This window comes from Cricetulus griseus, chromosome 3 (assembly GCF_003668045.3).
Source record: "Cricetulus griseus strain 17A/GY chromosome 3, alternate assembly CriGri-PICRH-1.0, whole genome shotgun sequence".
In the NCBI taxonomy this organism is placed as follows: domain Eukaryota; kingdom Metazoa; phylum Chordata; class Mammalia; order Rodentia; family Cricetidae; genus Cricetulus; species Cricetulus griseus.
In genome coordinates this window covers 275,803,057-275,830,930 of record NC_048596.1, presented here as the reverse complement: position 1 = coordinate 275,830,930, position 27,874 = coordinate 275,803,057, and the positions used below count along the sequence as shown (strand labels likewise).

Sequence of the window (27,874 nt, the reverse complement as noted above, 5' to 3'; positions counted from 1 at the left end):
AGAGCAGGGCCCAGAACACTGCATGAACAAAGCCTGCTCCTCCCCAGAGAGGAGACCATTAATGGACACCGGGGTTGGGGGCAGTCACTGTCGTCAGGAGTGGTCAGTGGTGAGTCTGCCAGCCTTCAATGGGCAGCTCTACACCCATGCTTATGCGGCCAGCCCCGGTTAAACTTGGTGGGCCACAAGACAAAAACAAATGAAACGATGTGTAAGAGTCTTTCTGTAGAGAGGAAGAGGCGTCAACTGGGGTGAGGGAGAAAAGACGGAGTTGGGGTGCAAATGAGATCCGAATGTGCCATACGCAGTGTATGAAGTATCAAAGAGAAAAGTTTTTTTTTTTTTTTTGAAGGATCCACTAAGATTTTGATACAGGATTAAGCCACAAGGATTTTGTTTTGTTTCCATGTAAATCTAGAGCTGGAGGATGATTTGTGAGGACGTGTATTCAGTTCCCAGGACCCACATAAAAGAGCTGAGTAGACAATGAACTTATAGAGGTAAGGAGGCACAGACAGGAGGGTCCCCGGGGCTCCCCAACGGCCCAAGCCATGAGCCCAGGTCGGTGAGAGATCCGGCCTCCAAAACCAAGGTCAACAGCTCCCAAGAAATAGCACCCAGGTCATCCTCGGCCCCCACCCCTATGCACGTGTGCAAGCGCACACGTATCTGCGTGCACAGGGACATGTGCGCATACAGACACACTCACAGTGTGGACCTCATCCAGCTTTATCACCGCACTGATGCAACAGATGCCCTCTGTGAGCTTCATTTCCAAATGGAGGAGTCTGGTGGACTGCGTATCTGTTTGGCAGGGCATGCTCTTCTCAACACAGGCGTCAGATGGTGCAGGTCCAGCAGGAGTGAGGCCTGAAGTCAGATCCTATGTGCATAATCTCTCAGATGTCCACTCCAGAACCAGCGGTCCTCTGGAAGGTCTCAGTGGTTTACAGAAGTGCTTCTGGGGCAGGGGATTCCTAAGAGGGAGGAGCAGACCTGTGTGTCCACAACAGGAACCTGTTAGACACGACAGATGCCGTGCCTGCTGGCAACTGGTAACCTGTAAACCACCCCTGTTTAAAAAAAAAAAAAACTTGGAATGGCCAAAAAAGAGGAATGGGGACTCTTAGACCTGTCATGTGCTCTTTGGATCTCGGAGTATCCAAGGCATGAATGAGGAAGGCAAGAGGAACATAGCTGAGAACACCCCTCCTTTAAGAAAACTCAGTTTAGAATAGTAGGAATTTGTTCTCTTAGGGATATTTATTTTTGTTATATCATGGAAGTCAACAAAGTTAGGCTTGCTTTTTGGAGATTTGTTTTAGAGTCAGCTTTATCGAAATGCATGAACTACATAAAGCAAAGACATTCTGCTTAAGAATGATATGGAAATGCCAGCATCCTAGCACTCTTGTTACAGAGTTAGAAAAATAGAGACAAAAGGTCTTGGCTCACACATGCAATAATACTGGGAGAGGCTTCTGAGCGGATGTGTGCCCTCCTTACGTAATGGCACGTGGATGAAGGAAAATGTATCCTGGGCTACTCAGCCAGGGTAGGAGCATCACAGACTGCACCGACACAGACACTCGGCATAACTTCCTACTTGCCTAGGCTGCATGTCACCACCAATAGATGCATCATGTGACCAGACAAACGCTCAGATAGGGGCCAGAGCTGTGGGCAACTCAGCAGAAGCAGAGGGCTCTCTCACAGAATACATAATGGCTCACTGTCTCCCCATAGGTGAGCTTGGCTCCCTCCACTTAACCCTGCTAGAAGACTAAGGGTGGGCTCTGTCCTCAAAAACAATTTAAATTAAATTAAAAAAAAATGGAATGACCCTAGCCAACCTTTTCCATAGGCTGCTGTGGAAGGAACATCATAGCAAGCATCTAATCAAAACCAGTGCCTTTGTTAAAATTGTTCTGTCTCCCCAGGAATTCCTTTAATGGAAGGAACTTTAGAAGTGCTGGGCAAATTTAGAAGCTCTTGTTTTCCAGGAGAGCTGTGGGAAACTTCCATAGTCCTTAACAGAGAATTCCTATGCCCCACCTCAGCCCAGGAGCAGATGGTACTGACACTCTGCCTCCCACAGGTCCATCCTGCAGTCCTGAGGGGCACTGGGCAGATGGAGAGAACCCTGCAGACTGCCACATATGCCCACCACACCTGGAGACACGGCCCACCCTGCCTGAGCCTGAGCCTCATGTACTCTGGCTCCTTTGGGAGACAATAAGAGATAGGAATGCCAGGCCTTAAGCAATTAATCACAGCCCTTTCATTTAACCTATATCATAGACAGAAAGATAACAATTTCCAAAAAAAAAGAAGAAGAAGAAGAAGCTGGCACTGGACTCACCCAAAATCATAGAGCCAGGAAGTGGACATGAACCTTGTTCTTCCTGACTTCCAGTCCACCTTCTGAGCAGAAATAAATACAAGTAGAGACCCTACACGGTATGCTTCAGTGTGAAGCCTGTCCCTTTGCTCTACTGTGGCACTAAATTCTTAAGACTAGCATACTGTGCAGGACTTCATCAGTGAAAACCAAACAGTTTGGCACATCTCAGCTCTCAGTGTATAACACAGGCATCTCCACCATTAAACAGACGGTCATGGGACAACCACTGCTTGTCAAGTTCTCCGTTAGCCCTGCAGCCCTGGAGGTTAATACAAGACTCCCTTCCACCCAAGGACTCATAAGCCAGTGGGGTTGGGAGGAGTGGGTGAGCAGAAGCTGTGACACCGTATGATCACAGCAAACGATGTTTGGGCAGCAGCTGGGATGAAGTGTTGGATGCTGTCTGGCCGGCTAGGGAAATGCTTCCTAGAAGGGATGGCTCTGTGGAGAGTTCTGGGAGAAAGCCAGAAAGGGGCCCAGCCTATGCAGGACATCCCCAAAGAACTACAAACAGCCAAGCGCCTGTGCGAGATGGGAAAGATTACACAAGGTAGTCAGGAAGAAACTAAGTCATGGAAGGTCTCGTGTGTCCTGATGGAGGTTGAGAATCTCCAATGAGGCCTCTATAAAGATGAAGACGTGCTCGGCGATGGCTTCAGAAAGGATGCTGTGACAGCTGTGTGACAGGTGGGCTAGAGGGGCAAGGATGGAGACTTGGACTCGGCCTGAGCCGGCTGCTGGAGATTGGACAGGAAGTGAGAAAGATGAGAGTGAAGAAACATGCTTCAAGGAGGACTGTGACAGAAGCAGCTCCAGAGAGAGGCCGAGAGAGGGAAGAGACAGACAGACAGACAGACAGACAGACAGACAGACAGACAGACAGACAGAGGCTGCAGTGGGGGGGGGGAGATGCAAGGATCTGGCCGTGTGTAGGTCCTGCGGGGCAGCCAAGACTGGATTATATCAGAGAGTGGCCTGTTACAAGAAGCCAGGGAAAGGGCAAGGGCCCCCTATGGCATGCAGGTCCTTGGCTGCTACCATTGTATCTGTACAGTGCTTGGTGAGTGTACTTGTAAACGGGCAACATGGGAGGGAATCAACTTGCCTGGCCTCAAGGGGGGGGGAGGGCAGGTGTTTTCCAGGACGCCAGCCAGGGGTGGAACATGGTGTGTCTGATCAGCAGTTCTGAGGGATGAGTTTTAAAATCAAACCTTATAATATTTCCAAGGTTACCACCATCTCCCTTAACTTCACACATTCACAGCAGGTGTAAGATGTTTGATGCACAAAAGACTTTATTAGATAAGTTCTGGGACCAATGGGGGTGTCACACAGTCAACCATGGGGCCCTGCTCAGACTCAGAGAGTGTGGGCAACTACAGTTAACATTAAGTTGGGGAAAAAAAAAAGTCTTCCCTTTGCATGGCTCACTACTACCTAAGAGAGTCTTCCTCCTGGACTATTTTAGAAGGCTAACAAAGCTTTTTAGAGTAAACATTCTGTTATTGTATAGCATTGGTTTGGAATGCTCCTCTGTCCATTCATGACATGAAATGTTAAAGCCTCCACCGCAGACTAAAAGATGACAAGGGTTTGGGGGGATGTTGTTGTTGTCATCGTTTAAACTCTTGTTTTCAAGGTGGCAGTGTAAGAAGTAACCGGACCACAGCAGGGTAGCTTTCCAAGTGTGAGGAGCTCAACTGCCCCGTGACTTGACCAAATGATAGGCCTTGACACCCGTAAAGCCACTAAAGGAGATGGACTGCATCCTTTTTTTTTATTGCAAACTCATTGTTAGGTTCCAGAGACTTCTACCCAGATGTTACTGCTTATTGGTATTAAGGAAAAAGAAAAATGAAAGAAAACTGCTAGTCCTAAAGTGAGTAACACTGAGGGACCCAGTTGGTACATACCTAACCGTGTTGTACACCTCACAGCTTCATGTTAATTCACGTGGACTTCACAACAACCTTACAAAATATAGGCTGCTGTTTTCCCATGCTATGGCTAGGAAGAAAGAGGGCCTAAGTTATTTGGCCAAAAACGAAACAGTCAAACCCCAGCTTGACTGGCTTAAGAACCTGCACTCTGATGGCTGTCAGCAGCAAGGCCAGTGAGCAGGAAAGGAAAGCCCATAGCACAGACTCATCCATTCGCTCGTGCACACACACACCACGGTCAGTTTGTTGAGCTGCTTCCGTCTGCTGAGCTGGACAATTTCTTCCTCCCCAAGCTCAGTCCTGTCTTCTGAAGTCTCTATTCCCAACTCCTCATTTGGGAACCAAGATAGAATCACACGGTGGGTGATTCAGAGGCAGAGGCAGGAACTCGGGGTAGAGGAGCTTGGCAGGAATACAGACTTCCTTGGACATCTGACTATCATCCCTCACCCTCCTCAAGCCTGGTGATTGCTTTGGGTCCCCAACAGCAGGGTGTTGAGAGAAACAGCCTTCTCCACTCTGAGCAGCCTCCTCCACCGCCTGCTTGGATGGAAGCGGGTGTTGCTCTCTGGCAGAACTCTTAACAGGGCACAGCTATTGCCATCTTCACTTGAAGAACAGCCCTCCAAGCTCTGATCCTCTGACTTAATTTTAGCCTGCTAGCTGCACATTTGGGTAGGTAACTAAACCGCACTGAACAGTTGTGGGGAGGGTTTGTGGCGTTCTGAAGAAGCAGCAATTTTCCTGACAATCACCCTAAACTGCAGCCTTTGTTGATCAGTTTGTTCTGTGAGTCGCACGCACGCTGCCTCTTCAGAAAACCTGTGATTAGAGCCTCATTATCCAGGCGAGACAGACCTGGTAGAGAACTGATTACCTCGTTCTGCCTGACAGATCAGCCCCAACCTTCCCACACGCACTCCCGCCCTGGGAGACAAGGGTGAATCATGGTCTATTCAGTACCACTCACAGGCTCTCACCGCCTCCACTTTGCTAAGAGGACTTCTCATGCTACGGTGGCCTATTGACTCAATTCAGTCTCTTCCACCGCAAGTCAAGGACCAAAAGGGAAGTCAGAAAAAAAGGCAGCTTGGGCATGGAGGAACCAGAGGGATAATTTGCACCAAGTAAAGCATCTGTAGTGATCTGGCAGATAGGAAGGGAAACAAGGCTTGTGCAGGAAAATCAATAATACCTAAATGATTAACTTCATTCAGTGGGCAGAGGCCTTTTGAGCTGACTGGGCTGTGAGTGCTCCCAGCCAAGATAGAGGCATGCCTCAGCAGCATCTGGCTTACAGCTTGACAGCATTCTCTCTAGCACCTTCTAGGTTTCTTTCTTTCAGAGCTCAACAAACCAGAAAATGAATCAAAAGACTAGCGTGTGCTCACTATACATGTTACCAAGTTGCTCATTTAATCTTCCCTAGCAAGTGAGCAATGAAACATCATTCTGTCCATTTGACAGTTGACCCTAACAGGCTTTCTGATGTGTTTAAACACGCACACATCTAGAATGTATACGAATCCCTGCTTTTTTACCACCTATCTCTGTGGAGATGTCTGTGACTGGCACAGTTGAGGAACCCCAGAACTCCATCCCCAAAGCCACTGGGGTGGGGGGGGGCTAGAGAGCCAGCAGCTGCCACCTTTGACAATGAGGAACCCCAGATGTGGCCTTGGAGTAGCCAGCTGCCAATGGGAGCTCTTATGAGAGGCTTTGTAGTAAGCATCAATTACATCAGCCCCAGGGGTTTCTTCCTGAAGGGCAGCTCCAGATGGTGACTGTAACATGAAAAAATAAAAGACCCCAGAGACTGATATTGGGGTTCAAATTTGAAGCTGAAGAACAGAAAAGCAAGATAGCCACTAGCTCTTACCACTACCTCAGGCTGAATGGGCTGGCCCTGTTGCCTCTCCTAGGAGTGGCTGGAGAATGATGGCTCCTATCTTCAATATGACTGGAGAATGAATGCCTCCTGCTCAATACTGAAAACCCTGCTCCTATCTTTTATTTCTCTCTAGTGCTGGGATTAAAGGCGTGTGATCTGTTACCCTCTTAGACTGATTCAATCTCCTGTATCCCTGAGTGGCCTTGAACTCAGGGAGATCCATCTACCTCTTAATCCTGAGTCCAAGGATTAAAGGTGTGCACCACCACCTCCTAGCTTCTGGCTGCTGGGATTAAAGGTGTGTGCCTAGCTTCTATGACTGCTTTCTGAATCCTCGGGCAAGCTTTAATAAATCATAAATAACACATCACCACAGGTGATGGTGATGAGGATAGACCTTTCGACTCCTGTCCTGAGTCTTGTGGATCCTGAAAATTCTAGGCATGGTCCAGACAGAAGGGCTCAAACCTATGATGGCCATGCTCAGGAGGCTGAGGGAAAAGGAAACCCACAAGTTTAAGGCCAGGCGAGGATACATTGTGAGACCTTGTCTCTAGTAATTAGATGATAAATGGTGGGTGGTGATGAAGACTCCATCCTTTCACGGGGCACTGGGGCTAGTTGAAGGGCCCAAGCCCTTGGGATCAGTGATGTTTTCCTGGCTTGATTCAAAGACCACTCTTTCTCTAAGGATATGTTATGTAGGCTTCCAAGATGTGAGTAACACAAATTGTTCCCCACTGAGGGCAGTGAGACTGAGTTTCTTCTCTTTCTTTTATTCCTGCCACACCTTAGACTGAAGATGGCATCTCATGTCGATTGTAAAGCTCTCGCACTTTAAAAAGCATACATTTTTCGTTGGCACTTCCCCAACAAACACACCCTTTTCTTTCTTAGAATGTCTGTTGGTCTCATACTGCTTCATAGAAGTGTTATGAAGCCAAGTATGTTGGCACAAACCTGTGGTCCCCGCACTGGGAAGGTGGAAGCAGTGGGTTCAGGTTCAAGGCCACCAGCTTTGGCGACATATTGAGTTCAAAGCCAGCCTGGGCTATGTGAGACTGTCTTGTTGGCTGTATGGTTTGAATTTAGATATCCCGACCCGCAGGCTCATGTGTTTGTGTAGGTGGTTATGGAACCTTTAGGAGATGGGGCTGGCTGGAGAAATGACCCGGGCTTCATCTGTGTCCCTACCAGCTTCCTGACCACTGAGACTGGAGCAAACAGCCTCATTCTCCTGCCACCATGATATCTTCCCAAGCCATGAGTCCAGATACAACCTTCCTACCTTAAGGGGCTTCTAGGTGGGCATCTGGTCAAACGGACAGGGAAGGTTCTGAGCCATCAGCTGAGGTTGCAGATACAAGTGCGTCCATTGGCTGACGTTGCAGACTCGAGTGTGTCCATTGGCTGACGTTGCAGACTCGAGTGTGTCCATTGGCTGACGTTGCAGACTCGAGTGTGTCCATTGGCTGACGTTGCAAACTAGAGTGTGTCCATTGGCTGACGTTGCAGACTCGAGTGCGTCCATTGGCTGACGTTGCAGACTCGAGTGTGTCCATTGGCTGACGTTGCAGACTCGAGTGTGTCCATTGGCTGACGTTGCAGACTCGAGTGTGTCCATTGGCTGACGTTGCAAACTAGAGTGTGTCCATTGGCTGACGTTGCAGACTCGAGTGCGTCCATTGGCTGACGTTGCAGACTCGAGTGTGTCCATTGGCTGACGTTGCAAACTAGAGTGTGTCCATTGGCTGACGTTGCAGACTCAAGTGTGTCTGTCCTTTTCCCACTCGTTTCTGATTCACTGTGCTTTTGACATTCGGGAGCTAATTTCTTTTGTAACTGGATCTCTCGATGTTTGTATTCATAGTTTCTGAAACTCTCCCCAAGCCAAGATCATCTAGCAAATTCTCAACAACATCATATGCTAGTGTTGGCCGTAGGAATTTTTTCCAATTTTAACTTTTCAATTCCATCTATTCAGATTATGTCAATCTAGATAAAATATGATACCACTCACAACTAAGCCTAGATAATCTGCCATAAATCAGCCAGTAAGGTTCGCCTTCCAATAATAATAGCAAACACTAGTCTGTTCCCAGTGCGTACACTATGGAGCCCCTCCCTATGCAGCTGGCTGGGTCCAGATACAAAGCCCAGCCTACATGGGTTCTAATGTCCTGACTTGATCAGTGAGCCCACCTTCTCTTTGAAAGACAATCTGTTTGTTACTTCAGCTCATCTTGCCTCATGCAAAGAGGAGACAGAGCCGCAAACTTTTTCCTCAAGAGCCAGGAAGAAATTGTTACAATCTAGCTAAGCCCCTTCCCAGCCAGTCAGGGGTGGGGGATTACCCCTCTGGAGAGGAGGCTTCCACTCTGGCAATCCCTAAGAGTCTGGGACTCTTGTAATTAATCCCTAGAGATAAGGCTAAGTGGAAGTTCAGAGGTCAATCCTTCCGCTGTACAGAGGATGTCAAACACCCTGGATTGAGGTCAGGATGAGAACTGAGCTGTTACTTTAGATATCACACTGTCAACACACTTACCAGGAGATCACACTGTCAACACACTTACCAGGAGACCACACTGTCAACACACTTACCAGGAGACCACACTGTGAACATACTTACCAGGAGAACACACTTAACACATTAACCAGGAGACTACACTATGAGCACACTTAGACCACACTGTGAACACAAGAGACCACACTGTGAGTACTCTTACCAAGAGAACATACTGTGAACACACAAGAGACCACACTATGAACACACTTACTGAGAGACTACACTGTGAACATACTTACCAAGAGACCACACTGTGAACATACTTACCAAGAGACCACACTGTGAACATACTTACCAAGAAACCACACTGTGAACAAACTTACCAAGAAACCACACTGTGAACAAACTTACCAAGAAACCACACTGTGAACATACTTACCAAGAAACAACACTGTGAACGTACTTACCAAGAGACCACACTGTGAACATACTTAGCAAGAAACCACACTGTGAACATACTTACCAAGAAACATTGTGAACATACTTACCAAGAGACCACACTGTGAACACACTTACCAAGAGACCACACTGTGAACACATTTACAAGAGACCATACTGTGAACATACTTACCAAGAGACCACACTGTGAACACATTTACAAGAGACCACACTGTGAACATACTTACCAAGAAACAACACTGTGAACGTACTTACCAAGAGACCATACTGTGAACATACTTACCAAGAGACCACACTGTGAACATACTTACCAAGAAACAACACTGTGAACATACTTACCAAGAGACCACACTGTGAACACAGCAAGAGACCACACTGTGAACACACTTACCAAGAGACCACACTGTGAACATACTACCAGAACATAGTCTGCTAGGTGGACAACTCTGGTTACAGACAGAATGCCCAGATGAATGAGCTGGGACTAGATGAGGGCTCAGAGGCAAGCATCATGGGGATGCAACCACACATGATGGATCTGAGCCATCTTCCCTAACTGAAATGTAAATGCTTGGTCCTGAATATGTTCCATGTGACCTCATTAGTGTCTCACTGGGGACCTGCGGGGTGATCCAGGGTAAAGAATGGAAAATGAGTTTGGGTGAAACATCTCATTGTCATAAGTATTAACCACCATTTCTATTGTTCCAGACAAGTGCACAGCCCTTGCCCAGCTCTCCCTCACACAGCATGCTTGGCACTTTTCATTGGATCCTATGAGAAGGGACAACTGGGCAAGAGATAGAGAACTGTTGGCTCTTTCCAGTTTAGGATCTGGGGCTCATCCCATCATTTGGGATTCTCTGTGCCATGGTTTCTTTCCAGTAGGAGACAGCAGTAATCCCTTCATGGTGGGAAATGGTACCTCAGGGAAACTTCATGCACAGTAACACCATGTCTTCACACAAAATGGATTGTACAACTTGTATAAAAAACCTTTGTCCCTATCTAGAAGAGCACTGGGACCCAGAGCTCTGCAGAAATGGCTCTGTATCCAGTCTTCACTTCAAACCCTGCTACCGAGCCAGGCATAGTGGTTCATGCCTTTAACCCCAGCCCTCTGAAGGCAGAAGCACAGGCAAGCAGGTCTGTTTGAGTTCAAGGTCAGCCTAATCTACATAGTGAGTTCCAGGCAGCCAAGGCTACATAGTGAGAACTGCTACTGAATTCCTGATTAAATAAAAGTCAAGCAATAGCAATGCAAACTCACGTGGAATACCAGCTTCTCAGACTCTGGGATGCACAGGGAATGAGCCACACAGCTGGCTGTGCACACTAATCCCCCCACACACACATATAAATACCCCTGTGCACACTAACCCCCACCCCACACACATGGACACCCCTGTACACACTAACCCCCACCACACACACACACAGATACCCCTGTACACACTAACCCCCACCACACACACACACACACGGACACCCCTGTACACACTAACCCCGCCCCACACCTAGACACCCCCACATTCTCACATGCAGGGGAGCTGTAAATTCATGCAAGATAAGACTGGATTTTTAGTCCAAGTTGGGAAACTAGCATTTTTTTTTTTACAGTTTCTCAAATAAATTTCAGTGCTTAAGAAACTCTGGTGGGGTGGGGTAAACTCAAGTTAATCCTGGTCATTTGTGGGTGGGTGTCAAAAATCTGAATGTTAAAGAGGAAAAAAAGAAAAGTCCTGTCTTATAATGTTGGTGAAAACTTGGGTGCAGACTAAGGAGTTGAACTTTATAACCCTAATACACAAGCATATGCTAAGGCACCCATCCACAATCTTGCTCTTTTATTGGATTCTATGTAATAATATACAGAACCATAGCCAGAAGGTTAGGCCTGTGAACAGGGATTGAAACCACCGTATTCAGTAACTTCAAAGGGTCAAAGAGCAACCTGCTAAAGGCCAGGTCTTCCCTGGCCCGCCTTTGGAGCATGTATGGCACCTACCAGATGTGGCAACTGTAGAATTAGAGCAATGTGGACATTGCCCTTGGCCTGTTTTCTAACTGACTCCCCTAGTTAGGGTCTTCATTGCAGTGAGGGGACACCATGACCACAGCAACTCTTATAAAGAAAACATTTCCTTGAGGTGGGCCACCCACAGTTTCAGAGGTTCAGTCCATCATCCGCATGTGGGAACCTGGTGGCGTGCAGGCAGACATGGTGCTGGAGAGGTAGCTGAGGGTCCTGCATCTTACAGACAGCAGGAAGTTGACTGAGACACTGGGCAGTATCCTGAGCATAGGAAACCTCAAAGTCCGCCCCCACAGTGACGCACTTCCTCCAACAAGGCCACATAGATGGACGTAAACATGAGTCTGCCACCAGCTGCCACCAAGTATAATGAGGCCCAAAGTGTCAAGTGGCAATGCCAGCTCAGTCTGTCTACACACGTCATGACCAGGCCGTGTAGCCTGAGAAGAGCCGTATGAGAGCCCACTGAAGGGACAGCATGCTTTCATGAGACTCAAGGGCAAACATTTGCCCCACGTTTAATTTTAGACGTCTGATTAATTACAGCAGGATAAAAACAGTGTCTCAGCCAGGAGCCCCAGCAAAACTGAATTTTAAAAGGAAGAAATTGCCATGTAAGAGTCTCGCTGAGTCTTCTCAGAAATCTTAGTATTCCAGTATTTTGGAATGTAGGCATGACAGCCACCACAGCCCCACCCCTGCGAGGCGGGGCGGGGGGGGGGGGCATTTTAATTTTAAAAATATAAACTGGTTTAGGCTTCATGAAAGGACCATCTGTTTCCTCGTAGAGTTGAAGAAAGCTTTAAAACCTTGTTTTGGTCCATATTTGGCTTGTCTGAGGTGATCTCGGTGGTGCTGAAATACGACCACAAATTCATTGAGAACATTGGCTACGTGCTGTATGGCGTCTACAACGTCACCATGGTGGTTGTGCTGCTCAACATGCTGATAGCCATGATCAACAACTCCTATCAGGAAATCGAGGTAAGCCAACTTGGCGCTCTCCCTCCCTGGGCTAATCACAGCACTTCAGCAAAGAGGGTGGTGACAGCAGACACGCCTGTTGTCTTACATATGAAGCTGAAACAGGAGCAGACATGCTTCCTGGACCATGCTGGAAGAAGTTTCCTGTCAGTCTGTCACCAGGCCCTGCTGCCACCACCACCACATGGAAGGGCCTGGTGAGAGCAGAAGGACCCAGGATTGCGCCTCATTCAGACGGCATGCCCACGGCACATAAGAGTGGCTATGTGTCCATTTCCCTTCTGTGTTGACGGAGTTTCTGTCCTGCCTGGTCCCACGGCCGTTTAACACAGAGGCTTATATTAATTATAAACTGTTTGGCCAATGGCTTAGGCTTCTTACTGGCTAGCTCTCTCTTAATTATTAACCCATAACTACTAATCTATATTTTTCTACATGGCCTTATCTTACCGAGAAATGCCCGGGCATCCTATCTTCCCAGCAGCTACATGGTGTCTCTCTGGCAGCACCTCTCTTCGTCCTCTCCCCAGAATTCTCCTCATCTGGTAGCCCCGCCTATACTCCCTGCCTGGCTACTGGCCAATCTGTGTTTTATTCATCAACCAATAACAGAAACATATGTACAGAAGGACATCCCCCCATCACTTCTGCCTGCCCCATGCTCCTTATTAAGAGCCTACTGTGTGCAGAGCCTGTGCGGTGGAGCACTGGTACTACAGAGATGATGCAGATAAGTCCCCGCCCCCAAGGAGCTCATAAGCTGACAAGAAAAAACAGAGAATGGGGGCTGGGGAGGTGGCTCCAAGGGCAAGGTGCTTGCTTAGCAAGTATGAGGACCTGAATCGGGACCCAGAATCTATGTAAAAACGTAGGCACGGTGGCGTATGCCTGTAATCCCAGCTCTGGGAAGCAAAACCAGCCAGCCAGCTAGTCAGTGAGCTCCAGATTCAGCGAGGGACCTGATCTTCCCCCAAATAAGGTAGAGAATGGTGCAGACTGGAGACAGATCCCCAAGATAACATCATTGCCTCTACATGCAGACACACAATGCAATGTCTCCCTACACATACACACAGGCAAAGACAAACAAGCAAAACAGGTAACTGCTGGTGAGATGGCTCGGCAGGTCAAGGTACTTGCTATATGGTCCTGCCGACCTAAGTTCAAAGCACAGAACCGACATGAAAGTGGAAAGAAAAAAAAAAAGAAAACCTACACAAAGTTGTCCCTCGACCTCCACATGTGTGCCATAGCACATGCTTTCACACACACACACACACACACACACACACACACACACACGCACATGTGCACACACATGCACACAAAAACAAACACAAACACACGCACACACAGAGTAATCAATAATTTCTTAGTGTTAAAAGTCCACTTAAGACAGTCATCAGATCACCATGCTCTGGGGTCAGTGCAGCCAGCCACAGAAGACTCAAAGGGAAAGGGAGAGAGTCTGATTGGGAAGCCTGGGGTCATTAAAGATGAATTCTCCTTTGGCCAGAGGAAGAGACAGTGGCAGAGCACTTACCCCACCATGCACAAGGCCCTGGATAGGGTCCCCAGTGATGGTAGAAAGCGGGGGAGATACAGGGGAGAAAGGAAGGAGATACTACTAAATAAAGAAGTTGGGGATACAGCTCGGTGGCAGCGTTTGCCTGGCAAAGCGATGGTTCAATCCCCAGCACTGCAAGAAAACAAAAGGTATCAACAGATTCTTTACTAGGATCCTAATTACACAAACCGTGAGCACTTGGCTTAGCCTTCCTTAGAACATCAAGAAATTAAAAACAACACAAATGGGCAATAATAAAAATTAAGTTGATTGTGATGAATCTGAACAACGGGATTGTGTAACTTAGTGAAAAAAGAAAAAGAAAGCCCGGTGGAGATGGGCAGCAAGATGGCTCAGTGGGGACAGGAGCGCGTTGCCAAGCCTGATGACCTGAGTTCAGTCCCAGCACCGCCTCGGGGAAGAGAGAACTGACTTCTACCAGTTCTTCTCTGATTTTTACACATGCAGCGTGGCATGTGGCACACCAAGAACGTATGCACACAAAAGAATAAATAAGTACAATATGTGTCTTAAAAGATCAGCGCACATGCCTGTAATCCCGGCACTCAGCACTCGGAAGCTAGACAGGGAGATCAAGCCCAGCACAGGCTACCTTGTAGATGGACTTCCTGTCCTGTCCTGCCGCAGCTGTTCAGTCCCAAATAAACACACAGAGGCTTATATTAATTATAAACTGTTTTATCGATGACCCAGGCTTCTTACTGGCTAGCTCTCTCTTAATTATCAACCCATTTCTATTAGTCTGTGTATCTCCACATGGTGTTGGCTTATCGGTGAAGCCCGGGGCATCTTGCTTCCTCAGAAGCTACATGGCATCTCCCTGTCTCTTCCTACTACCTTTCTCTATCCCTGTTTGGATTTCCCACCTGGCTAAATCCTGCCTGTCCATTGACAGAAACAGCTTTATTTATCTACCAATAAGAGAAACATATATTCACAGCCTACAGAAGGACACCCCCATCACTACATGGCAAGACTAAGTCTTAAAAACAAGCAACAGAGCTGGAGAGATGGCGCAGAGGTTAAGAGCACTGACTATTCTTCCAGAGGTCCTGAGTTCAATTCCTGGCAACCACATAGTGGCTCAGAACCACCTTAAATGGGATCTGATGCCCTCTGCTGGCATGCAGGCAAAAGACTATATACATAATAAACAGATAAAATCTTTTAAAAAGCACAAAAACAAGCAAACAGAAAAGATGGGGAGTTTAGCTAAACGAGGGTTGTGAAGCCCCCCAAGCCCTGGTGTTAAGAGAAAAGCAGAGGCAAGTTGCAGCACAATGTGAACAGTGCGTTCTCCTGTGGACGAGGAGACGAAGGGGTAGAAGGGATATACGTTCATCCCCCTTTGTGATTGCACATGTGTTTGGAAAAGAAAAACCTTCTCAAGGTGACCGTGGGGAAGATGGGCTAGAGAGATGGCTCGGAGACTAAGAGTGGGTACTACTCTTGCAGAGGACCAGAGTTCTGTTCTGTTCCCAGCACCCAGGGATCTGATGCTGTCTTCCAGCATCTGTTGGTACCCATGCTCACACATGCATACCCCCACACATACATGTTTTTTAAGAGGAAAAAAGTAAAGACCCCCCTGGGATGCCTGCTGTTAGCAGGTAGACTTAGGGGAAGAAGGTGACAGACAGGGTTCCTTCCAATTTATACCTTTTTTTTTTCAATTTATAACTTCTTCTTATGCTTTGTCAGTTATGAGGAAATTCCTCAGGTATTATTAAATGAAAAAAATGCAAGTTGCATTTCTCCAAATAGAAACAGGCAAATCTCCTATATACATATATGACAATACAAATGGGAGCGTGCAGGGAAAATGGTGGAAAAGGATTGCCAAGGATGGTGCCACAGGCAGGGCATTGGAAGAAGCTCAAGCAGGGCCTTTCACACTTTCTGGTAAACCCTGTGCTTATGAAAGACCCCGAAGGGATACTTTCGTAGAGGGAGACCCACACACCCAGGAATCAGCGAGGCCACGAACTGGATGCAAAAAACAAGAGGCTTTATTGGAGACGCAGGTACCTGGGGCGACTTAGCTTCTGTGTGGCTAAGCGCCCCGAGCCAAGGGAAAAGGGGTCCTTATATAGGAAAAAGGCGCAAGCTAGGAGCAAGGATTCTATTGGATAATTCTAATGAGGCATTATACAGAGCTATTCCCATTGGTCAATGTATATGAGGCGCTATACAGGGTTATTCAAATGAGGCAAAGTACAGAGTTATTCAAATGAGGTGAAACACAGAGTCTTTCAAATGAGGCGAAATACAGAATCATTTCCATTGGATGGTTCAAATGAGACACAGAGCCATTCCAGATCAGCATATTCTCAAGGTCTGGTGTCTGGTACAGCAGACTCAATTCCCCCCCTTTTCCTGATGGCTGACCTTGGGGGCGGAGACCTTGGGACGGAGTGTTTCTCTTCGGGCGGGGCGGGGGCTCAGGGGCAGAGCTCCAGGCCGGCTCACTCGGTGTTTGTCCTCGTGCTGACCCACCTGGTGCTCGCCCTCGTGCCAGCCCACCCGGTGCTCGTTCTCGGGCTGGCCCACCTGGTGCTCATTCTCGGGCCGGCCCCACCCGGTGCTTGTTCTCGGGCCGGCCCCACCCGGTGCTTGTTCTCGGGCCGGGCGGGGAAAGGCCACCGGGGGTGGGGATCGGGGAAGCCGCCGACAGGAGGAAGAGGAGACAAACTTGAGAAAGAAAGGGCTAAGGGACAGGGGTCTTTCATTCCCCCATTTCTCTTGTAACTGAATGGAATCTTTCATTCAGAGGTCTCTAGATACTCTGGATCTATTTGCTTTAGCTGATGATATTGTTGAGTTAAGACTAAGGCCTGTACAACAGATAGTCGTTCTCTGATGAATTGAGTCAGTTTGTTCAGAATGCAGGGACCAAATATGAGGATCAAAAATAGAATAACCAGAGGTCCCATGAGCGTGGATATAAGGGTAGTCAACCAGGGGGATTTAGCGAACCATCCCTCGAACCATCCTTGTTGAGACTCAAATAGCTGTTGCCTCTGTTTTAGCCTCTCCCTAAGTTTGGCCATGCTATCCCTAACTATTCCTGTATGATCTGCATAAAAGCAGCATTCTTCCTTGAGGGCAGCACATAGCCCCCCTTCCTGTAAAAATAATAAATCTAATCCCCGTCTGTTTTGCAGGACCACCTCAGAGAGTGATGTTAAGGATTTCTCGAGTGCACTGACTGACTCTTCTAGGACCTGGATATCCGTGTGCATGGCTTGTTGTAGAAGCTTAAAATGATTAATTCCCTGTAGGGCAACGGTTCCGGTCCCTATGCCGGCTGCTATGCCCCCCACTGTTATTCCTCCTAATAATAGGGCCACGGTAAAGGATATTGGCTCCCTCTTATATCGGGTTGATTTCTCTAGTACGCTGTAAACATATTCAGGTTGGTGGTATGTGACTTTGGGCCAAAGTTCTATCAATATACAAAAGTCAATGGTGGTGTTGAGAACAGTGGTAGAGACACAGGGAGTCAACCCAGTACTGCAAGCCCAATAAGTTCCATAAGGGGCAACAAGGTATCGGCTGTCCTGAGATAATGGCTCTACTTGGTTACATAATTCTTGATGTGAGGAAGGAATCCTGCCTATGCATAGCCCCTTTCCTGAGACCTCAGATATTGTGAGCTTGTGCTGCATAGCAGCTCCGCAACTGGTAGGTGCTGAGGTCTGGTTGGAGTAGTTGCCCAGTATTGCCACGCCTTCATAATATGGGGGCCGGGAAACTAGGCATAACCAGCATTCCTGAGTCTTGTTGGGGTCTGAAAAATTTAAGGCTTGGTAAACTCCTTGGATTAATTGTAATAATCTATCTCTGGTACCTGGAGGGTCTCTGGTTATCTCGATGTTTAGGGCATCTGGGGTGGGGGAGAAGGTGACAGCACCTGGTGTAGGAGTGATAGCTTTAGGAACGGTAGGGGGTTTAGGGACTTGAAAATGGGTTGGGGATCTCTGGTCCGCTATTACTATGTTTGGCCCGACTGATTGTTGGCTTAGGGGAGTAATTTGTCTGTACAGGGAGAATAAAGTCACCGGATCTTTCCCTGCTCGGTGCAGCCTGAGTCCCCAGACCTTAGGACTATCCCAAGTAGTTCTTTTTCCAGCATCTGTGAACCTTAGGATGAGAGGGTTGCATTTTCCTCCGGGGGTGGCGCCTTGAAAACCTCCCCCTCCGGCACTATCATAACAAGGTCCGCAGGCTCTTTGCCCACATCTCCATGGTCCTTTCCCTGCGTACCCTGGGATCTCCCTCCGTTTGAGAGTGATGAAATCCCAAGAGGAAGAGGGTTTCCAGTAAGCCTCCCCTGTGGTTTCACATCCCCATCTTGCACAGTACCCTTCCTGCGGCCCCCCGCAGCCATGAGTTGGTTTATGGCCGGGGCAAACATAAAAATCCTTGCTTCTTGTTCCTATCCTTCCCCCAGGGTGGTGGCATCCGTACCCTGGGAATGGTTCCTGGTCAGAGGGATCCCAATCAGACCCTACTAAGTCACATAGGTCGACATAGAGAGGAGGGAACCCATCATGTAGAGTCCCTATATAAGTGCTGAGGTTGGCTATTTCCCCGGTCCCTAGATTGGCTATTTTCCAGGTGATATTATAAACCCTGTGGGGGTTAGTTGCTACATGGGGGGTAAACAGACAACCAATCAACAGGAGGGTGTACGAGAGAGTCTTATCTTTAAAGGATTTTGAGTGCGGTGTGCGGTCCATTCTGATGCAGTGGCTGAATCGGTGGGTCGGGCTGGCTTTACATGTGAAGCATGTATCCAAGCTGCAATGCCGTCTACCTTGAGTGCGGTGGGAGTGGTAAGCAAAACGATGTAGGGTCCCTTCCAGCGGGGTTCAAGGTTCTTGGCCTGGTGACGCCGGACCCAAACAGTGTCCCCGATCTGGTAGGAATGGGGGATGGTGGGATGGTCCCTCTGGTCTTTATAAGCTTGAGCAAGGGGTTTCCAGACCTCCCGTTGTACTAGTTGGAGGGCCTGTAAATGAGCTTGGAGAGAAGGGGAGTTAGCAAAATCTGAGACATCTTGATCAAGAAAGTTAATGATAGGAGTAGGTACTCCATACAGGATCTCAAAGGGTGTGAGCCCATGTGGTCCAGGGGTATTACGAGCGCGGTAGAGTGCTAGGGGGAGTAGGAGGACCCAGTCTCTAGTGCCAGTTGCAAGCGACAATTTTGTTAAAGTCTCCTTGATTGTTCTATTCATCCTTTCTACCTGTCCTGAACTTTGGGGTCTATAAGCACAATGTAATTTCCAATCAATCCCCAACAAGGTGGCCACTGACTGACTTACCTGGGAGACGAAGGCGGGCCCATTGTCTGTTCCCAATACCTGAGGCATCCCATAACGGGGAAAGATTTCTTCAAGCAATTTCTTAGTAACGATCTTGGCTGTTTCATGTTTAGTAGGGAAGGCTTCAACCCATCCTGAAAAGGTGTCTACAAAAATTAATAGATACTTGTATCCATATTTTCCTGGTTTAATCTCAGTGAAATCTATCTCCCAATGTGTTCCGGGCCGGTAGCCTCTGACCCGGTTCCCGGGAGGAAGCTTCAGTCTGGATGCGTTGACTCGGGCGCACGCATCACATTGCTCAGTTACCTGTTTTAGAATATCGTTCTTCCCCAAAAGGAAATTGAATTCCTCTTCTCGTTCGAGGAGCTCCCGCATCTTCTTGGAGCTCAGATGTGTCATCTTATGTAAAAATGTCACTAGGTACTTGGTTACCCGGTAGGGGATGACAGTCTTTCCTTCATAAGTCCAATCCCCGTTTGGTTCCTTTGCGGCTCCCAATTTCTCTAGGGTTTGGATGTCTCTTTGTTCATAGTCCCATGAGGGGAAGGGATGGTCGTTGGTGGGCTCTAGAGCCAGGAGGTTAGTGGTGTCTGTGGTCAGGGCCGCCTCTCGGGCAGCCAAGTCTGCCCTTCGATTGCCCCTTGCTTCGAAAGAATCCCCTTTTTGGTGTCCAGGGCAATGTATGATACTTAAGGCAGCGGGCAGATGAAGAGCCCTTAAGAGAGCGAGGATTTCCTCCTTATTTTTAATGTCTTTCCCTTCAGAGGTAAGCAGCCCCCTCCGTCTGTAAATTTCTCCATGTATATGGGCAGTGGCGAAGGCATAACGACTGTCTGTATACACGGTGAGCCTCTTACCTTCTGCCAATTTTAGAGCCTGCGTGAGTGCTATGAGTTCTGCCCTCTGTGCGGAAGTTCCAGGGGGGAGTGCCTGGGCCCAGACGACCTGATTCTCTGTGGTGACTGCCGCGCCCGCCTTTCGTTCTCCTTGATGCAAAAAGCTGCTTCCATCCGTGAACCAGATGTGGTCCGGGCTAGGTAGAGGCTGGTCAGTCAGGTCGGATCTCGCTCCATGGGCCTCGGCCAATACCTGTAAGCAATCATGAGCCTCGGGCTCCCCAGGGAGGGGGAGCAGGGTGGCTGGGTTCAGAGTCACCAAAGGCCCGAAGTGGACCCGGTCTTTGTCTAACAGCATAGTCTGGTAATGAGTCATTCGGGCATTAGTAAGCCATCTGTCTGGAGGCTGTCTGATGACTGCCTCTACTGCATGAGGGGCATGTATGGTCAAAGGCTGCCCCAAGGTTAGCTTGTGAGAATCTTTTACCAGCAGGGCTATAGCAGCAATCATTCGAAGGCAGGGTGGCCATCCCGATGCCACAGGATCCAATTTCTTGGAGAGGTATGCAGTGGGCCTTCTCCAAGGCCCCAGTTTTTGGGTGAGGACTCCCTTAGCATAGCCCTCCTTCTCATCTATAAAAAGTTCAAATGGCTTAGCTAAGTCCGGTAGACCCAGGGCTGGTGATTCAAGGAGAGCCTTTTTGATGTCGGTGAAGGCTTTCTTTTGGGGCTCTTCCCATTTAAAAGCAACCCCTGGCCGAGTGAGGGGGTAGAGGGGAGCCGCCATTTCGGCAAACCCAGGGATCCATAGGCGGCAGAAGCCTGCCGTTCCCAAGAATTCTCTCAGTTGGCGGGGATTTTGTGGGGTGGGAATGTCTAAGATGGCTCGCATACGGGCTTCCGTTAGCCATCGACGTCCATCCTTTATCTTGTATCCTAAATAGGTCACCTGTTTCTGACATATCTGGGCCTTCTTGGCGGATGCCCGGTACCCTAGGCTCCCAAGAGTCTGGAGGAGGGCTTGAGTGCCTTCCTTGCATTCCCCTTTGGTTTTGGCTGCCAGGAGAATGTCATCTACATATTGTAAGAGGATTAGAGCGGGGTACCTAACCCGGAATTCTGCCAGGTCCTGATGTAAAGCTTCATCAAAAAGGGTAGGGCTGTTCTTAAACCCTTGAGGTAGCCTAGTCCAAGTCAGCTGCCCAGAGATTCCAAGGGCCACGTCCTGCCATTCAAAGGCAAATATAGGCTGGCTGGTGGGATGCAGGCGGAGGCAGAAGAAAGCGTCTTTAAGATCTAAGACTGTGTACCAGGTATAGTTAGGTGGCAATCCACTCAGCAAATTGTAAGGGTTGGGGACAGTAGGGTGTATGTCCTCTATCCTTTTATTGACTTCTCTCAGGTCCTGCACTGGCCGGTAGTCATTAGTTCCCGGCTTCCTAACGGGTAGCAAGGGTGTATTCCAAGGAGATTTACAGGGCACCAGAATCCCTTGTTCAAGTAACCTTTTAATATGTGGCCGAATTCCTTCGCGGGCTTCTTTAGGCATTGGATACTGTCTGACGGATGCAGGAAGGATGGCAGCTTTTAAGGTTACTATAATTGGGGCCTGGTTAATGGCAAGGCCCATTCCTCCTGTTTCAGCCCAGGCTTGGGGAAATTCCGCAAGCCAGTGATCAAGGGTTTCCTGATTGTTCGAATTAGTCCTCTTTTCATGGAGTCTATATTCATCTTCTATGGACATTGTCAAGATGGTAAGGGGAATTCCCTCTGGCCCTGTGACTTTGACTTCTGACCTCTCAAAGTGTATTTGAGCTTTTAATTTGGTCAATAGGTCCCGTCCTAGTAAGGGGTAGGGGCAATCTGGCACATGGAGGAAAGAATGCATAACCTTACCGGTCGCGAGCTGGAGCTGCCGATTTGTAGTCCAATGGTACTGCTTTCCGCCTGTAGCTCCCTGTACCCATGCAGTCCGGTGACTCAGGGGTCCGGGTGACCGATTCAGAACGGAATGTTGTGCCCCTGTATCGACTAGGAAGGTGACCGGATGCCCCCCGACTTGCAGTGTTATCCTGGGCTCAGGGGGGGGCTCCTGGCCCCGACTCCTCTAATCTTCTAGGTTCAGGAGGTCAGAAACCCTTGGCGGTGGAAGCTTGGCCCGGGGGTTCTTAGGGCATTCTCTTGCCCAATGTCCTTTTTCTTTACAGTAAGCACATTGGTCCCTGTCCAGGTGGGGCCCCCTTCTGTCATCCCTCTGTCTATTCTGTCTCTGGCCTGTCACTACTGTGGCCAATAACCTGCTCATTTCTTTATTCCGCTTACGGTCTCTCGCAACCTCTTTTTCCTCAGCTTCCTGTCTTAGTCTTTCCTCTCTCTCCTGAGTTTCCTTCCTCCAACGTTCTTCTCTTTCTGTCTGTGTTTCCCTCTTATTAAAAATACGTTCTGCTTCCTTCAACAAATCTTGGAGTGTATATCCCTGTAGATTTTCTAGCCTTTGAAGCTTGTTTCTTATGTCCGGGGCTGATTGCCAAATAAAGGACATAGAAACGTTGGTGGCCTGACCTGGATCTTCCGGATTATAGGGAGTATACATCCTGTACGCTTCTTTCAATCTCTCTAGAAAAGCGGCAGGTGATTCCTCCGCACCCTGTATTATCTGCTTCACCTGGGCCAAATTAGTGGGTCTGCGTCCTGCCCCCCGGAGTCCCGCTACCAGCAACTGGCGATAGAGACGCAGGTGGGTCCTACCTGCTTCGGTGGTAAAATCCCATTCAGGTCTTTCAAGAGGGCAAGCCGCATCAATTTCATTGGGTAGCTGGGTGGGCTGCCCGTTTACTCCTGGGACATTTTTTCGTGCTTCTAGTAGCACGCGCTGTTTCTCTTCCGAGGTTAAAAGGACCTGCAAAAGCTGCTGACAATCATCCCAGGTGGGTTGGTGAGTCGTGAGTACCGACTCTATGAGAGATGTCAGCCTCACGGGGTCTGCAGAAAAAGAAGGATTATTATTTTTCCAGTTATAGAGGTCCGATGCTGAGAATGGCCAATACTGAGGTTGGCCGTTCAGCCCAGTTCGGAGGGGCAGAGTGGTTGAATCTGGAACGGGCTGCTCCCTACGACCTCTTAGTCGATAAGCCATTGGTGAAGGGTCAGGGGCCGCTTCCGCCAAGGCAGCGGCGGAGTCCGCTTCTGCCTCTGGTGGGGGCGGCAGTGGCGGATATGGCGGGGGCTCCTCCGTTAATAGATCAACCAACTGGTCTTCTCCCGGAGGGAGTACCTTAGGTGTCTTCTTTTCTTTAGCCTTAGTGTCTTTCACCACGGTAGGGTAAAGGTTGGAATGGGAAGGGGGGTTGGGAGGAATCAAAGGAGTGGGAGGTGTAGGGGCCGAAGGAATGGGTCGGTTGGAGCGGTTAGAGGGGGGAAGGAGAGAGGGGCCCTTGGGATGTAAGAAAGGACGTACCCAGGGAGGGGGGTCCTGAACCAAAGCCTCCCAAGTGACGATATAAGCCACTTGATCGGGATGCCCGTGTGGTCCAGGATCCATAATCTTCTCTTTTATCTGGAATATAGTCTGGGGGTTAAAGGTACCATCTCGCGGCCAGCCTACGTCAAAGGTCGGCCATTCTGAAGAACAAAGAGTAATCCATTTGCGTTTACGCACATTAACAGATTGGTTATGAGCATATTCCTGTACATCTTTCCAGTGGGAGAGTGTTAGGGACAAAGGAGTGGTGACAGTTTGCCCCATAGTTTCTAGGCTTAGGAGGGCACAAATGACAGCTACAAGACAAAGACCGAATAACACAGAACAGACTTTCGCAGCGCGGTTTCGACAGAGAGTCGACAGAAGGAATTGAGAGAGAGTCGAGGAAGGGGGCCCTCCTTCCTCGTCCCCAGTAAAGATTGCAAATCCCTCAAGCCGAGGGCCTTCTCCAAAGAGACTGGGAAAATGTCCAGTCATAGATCTAAGTTCAAAGTACAAATCTCTCACCCTGAGGGCTTCCCAAGTTCAAAATACAAATCCCTCTTCCTGAGGGCTTCAAACGCTACCAGGACGTCTCCTGGAGCCGCGGTCGGGAGTTCGGACCCGTCAGTCCCTCCTCGGATCCGCCTACAAATGTACACAGCTGTATACTACAAACGCAAGCGCAATTCACAAGACAGACTCAGACCAGACAAGACAAAACAGCGGATCCGCACAACACTTACCTCCCAGACGTGGGTCGGTGGTCCCTGGGCGGGTCTCGATCCCGGACCGAGCCCCCAAATGAAAGACCCCGAAGGGATACTTTCGTAGAGGGAGACCCACACACCCAGGAATCAGCGAGGCCACGAACTGGATGCAAAAAACAAGAGGCTTTATTGGAGACGCAGGTACCTGGGGCGACTTAGCTTCTGTGTGGCTAAGCGCCCCGAGCCAAGGGAAAAGGGGTCCTTATATAGGAAAAAAGGCGCAAGCTAGGAGCAAGGATTCTATTGGATAATTCTAATGAGGCATTATACAGAGCTATTCCCATTGGTCAATGTATATGAGGCGCTATACAGGGTTATTCAAATGAGGCAAAGTACAGAGTTATTCAAATGAGGTGAAACACAGAGTCTTTCAAATGAGGCGAAATACAGAATCATTTCCATTGGATGGTTCAAATGAGACACAGAGCCATTCCAGATCAGCATATTCTCAAGGTCTGGTGTCTGGTACAGCAGACTCAATTCCCCCCCTTTTCCTGATGGCTGACCTTGGGGGCGGAGACCTTGGGACGGAGTGTTTCTCTTCGGGCGGGGCGGGGGCTCAGGGGCAGAGCTCCAGGCCGGCTCACTCGGTGTTTGTCCTCGTGCTGACCCACCTGGTGCTCGCCCTCGTGCCAGCCCACCCGGTGCTCGTTCTCGGGCTGGCCCACCTGGTGCTCATTCTCGGGCCGGCCCCACCCGGTGCTTGTTCTCGGGCCGGCCCCACCCGGTGCTTGTTCTCGGGCCGGGCGGGGAAAGGCCACCGGGGGTGGGGATCGGGGAAGCCGCCGACAGGAGGAAGAGGAGACAAACTTGAGAAAGAAAGGGCTAAGGGACAGGGGTCTTTCACTTAAAGGATAAGAAATGATTATTTTCATGGTTCTCATACAGAAGAATAAAGAAGTTAGTTTAATATGGCTTTTATTTAAAAAAAAAAAAAAGGAAAATCAGTCTATGTGGCTTAAATGTCAGACATTTATTACCTCACAGTTCTAGAGGCTAGAAGATCTAAATGTCTGTGCAGATGGTTCCACGAAGCCGCCCTTCCTGGCGTCCAGACAGCAGCCTTCCAGCTGTGTCCTTAGGTGGCTTTTCTGCCAATCCTGCTTGTCAGGGACCTGCCTTCATAACCTCATTTAACCTCAAGCACCTTCTTAAAAGGTTCTGTCTGCAAACACAGTCCCATCCCAGAGCCGCGGGGTCAGGGCTGAGGACAGTGAGTGTTAAGAGGACACTGTCCAGCCTGGAGCCTACTCTCCCAGAAAGATCATTCCACACTATTGGATCAGCATGTTTCAGGACAGAGAGGGGAGACAGTGGTGTGCTCCGCACTGCAGGGGCGTACACTGGGCAAGGGAAAGAGGCTGGAGGCTGGAGGATGGGGCTCTCCACCTGATCTTTTGTGTCAGCATTTGTTTTCTGGTTTTGTTGTTGTTGTTGTTGTTTTGTTTTGTTTTTTGAGACAGACTTTCTCTGTGTAGCTTTGGAGCCTATCCTGGCACTCACTCTGGAGACCAGGCTGGCCTCGAACTCACAGAGATCCACCTGCCTCTGCCTCCCGAGTGCTGGGATTAAAGGTGCGAGCCACCAACGCCCGGCTTGTGTCAGCATTTAAATGAGTCCATTGACCAATCTTCTCTTAAAAATGAGAAAACTCTGTCTCCACTGGGCTCTCACAATGCTCTGCCACCAGTGGTTCACACTCCTCAGCCCTCGCCCACTGTTGACTCCTACCGGTTCTTCACCCTACCTCACCGCTCCCCAAGCAGGTTGAGAACTATCCAGCTCTAATTTCAGCCCCGAACAGACTTTGAACCCCAGGCTAGGCCAGCCTCAACACAGATCATCTTTCAGCTCTGGCATATCTCTTGATCAAGTCCAAGGTGGGTTGTTGGCTGATTGGAAGCATTCCAAAGACATGCTTCCTCCTTAGAAAGCTTGGATTGTACTGTTTGCTGTGACTGGCAGCTGACAACAAGGCCCATGCCAGCTATGGAGATAAAAGATATTTCTAGACAGTGCACAGTTCCTTTAGTTCCTCTGGCTGCCTGTGATGCAGGAGATTACTGTACTCTTCCCATTTTATAAAGGAGACAACAGAGGACCAGAACGACTGAGTCAGATACCATATTTTCGTAACTTGTAAGGACCTTGCCAGGATTTGAACCCATGGAGTCTCTAGACACCACATTCTTACCAGTGTACCAGCCTTCCTCTTGTTTCCAGTCTCCCTGCTACACAAGGACTGACCCCATCCTCATGAAGTTTCGAGTCTACAAGATCCACTTGTCCTGCCCCAGTGTGCACAGGTCAAATGTGGAGGCTTAGAACAGAAAGCAAAGGCAGCCTGCTGGTTGTGGGCTTGTACCCTAGTGGTCCACCCCAGCAGGCTTGCACAGGCGCGTCCTTGATGGGCTCACGGTGCCTTGGCGTGTACACCTGATGCCTGCCTCTGAACAACATGAAGGAGGCAGTGTTACCCACGCTCTGTGATTCCCAGCTCGGGTCATGTAATTAGTAAGGAACTTTTAAACCACATATGTATGATTTTAAACCCCATCGCCTTAGGCCTTAGGGTGACTCTCCGCTAAGAGACGACTAACTTGATGCTGTAGTGACCAGAGCTGTGAAGTCAAAGGACAGGAGGACAAAGCTGCGGTGGCAACAGTTCTTACGAGCTGCTGCGAGTGGGTGCGCCAGTGAGGGGGCAGAAAACTTAGCCCTGGCTGGGGCTTTTCCACCGTGAATGCCAAGGCAGGTAGAGAGCTTCAAAAGTACTTGGCCTTACAGATAGATAGCCCTGTCCTGTGCCATCACAGACGCATCCACAGCCCTCCAGTCCTGTCCGGCGATCTGCTCAAACACTGGAGACTCAGACCCTGCTCACACTGCCCAGGCATTGAGCTGTGGCCTCTGGTATGTGACTGATTCCCTTGTTCCACAGGAAGACGCGGACGTGGAATGGAAATTTGCTCGAGCGAAGCTCTGGCTTTCTTACTTCGATGAAGGCAGAACTCTACCTGCTCCTTTTAACCTAGTGCCAAGTCCAAAATCCTTTTATTATCTCATAATGAGAATCAAGATGTGCCTCGTAAAGCTCTGCAAATCCAAGGCCAAAAGCTGTGAGAATGACCTGGAAATGGGCATGCTGAACTCCAAATTCCGGGTAGGAGGCGCGGGGGCATGGGGGAGTGGGGGGCATGGGGGGGCACAGGGCGAGGACAGGCAGAGGGGAGTGTGGCTGGGGCTGTGTGTTTGACTCCTTCCTTCCAACAGCCACCCCTGGTACAAAGCAAGCCAGTGAGCTAGGAGATGCAAGGAGCCATTGCCTTGCCGAATCTATCAGGCACCTCAGCAAAGCGTCCACCCAGCAGAATGTCCCAAAGTTCCTCAGAGACACTTACAGTTCAGCAAGCTGCCTGCTGCCTGGAAAGACAAGACATCAGCAAAGCAGACTCCATAGAGCAGTGATTCTCACCCCTCCTAATGCCAAGACCCCTTAACACAGTTCCTCATGCTGTGGTGACCCCCCCCACCATAAGATTATTTCATCGATACTGCTACTTCATAACTGTTATTTTTGCCACTGTTACGAATTATAACGTAAGCATCTGATATGCAGGTAGTTTTAGGTAACCCCTGTGAAAGGGTGATTTGACATCCTCTCCC

General features: G+C 49.0%; 2 protein-coding genes across 2 annotated transcripts in view; one reads left to right on the top strand and one right to left on the bottom strand.

The window, feature by feature from the left end:
* Positions 1-27,874, top strand: part of Trpc7 (transient receptor potential cation channel subfamily C member 7) — a 156,662-nt gene that overhangs the window by 119,116 nt on the left and 9,672 nt on the right. Inside the window, exons 11-12 of the mRNA XM_027409603.2 lie at positions 12,027-12,222; positions 27,150-27,371. Coding sequence (XP_027265404.1) covers positions 12,027-12,222; positions 27,150-27,371 — 418 coding nt within the window. The remainder of the gene's footprint in view (positions 1-12,026; positions 12,223-27,149; positions 27,372-27,874) is intronic.
* On the bottom strand, positions 21,693-24,131 carry LOC113835055 (bromodomain-containing protein 4-like). Its single transcript, XM_035443004.1, has one exon. It carries the CDS (start codon positions 23,934-23,936, stop codon positions 22,086-22,088), a length of 1,851 nt encoding a protein of 616 aa, XP_035298895.1. The 5' UTR covers positions 23,937-24,131; the 3' UTR covers positions 21,693-22,085.

What these genes read in the sequence shown, in the direction of transcription:
- LOC113835055 (XM_035443004.1), bottom strand. Translation starts at nt 23,936, where the DNA reads ATGACTGGACATTTTCCCAGTCTCTTTGGAGAAGGCCCTCGGCTTGAG.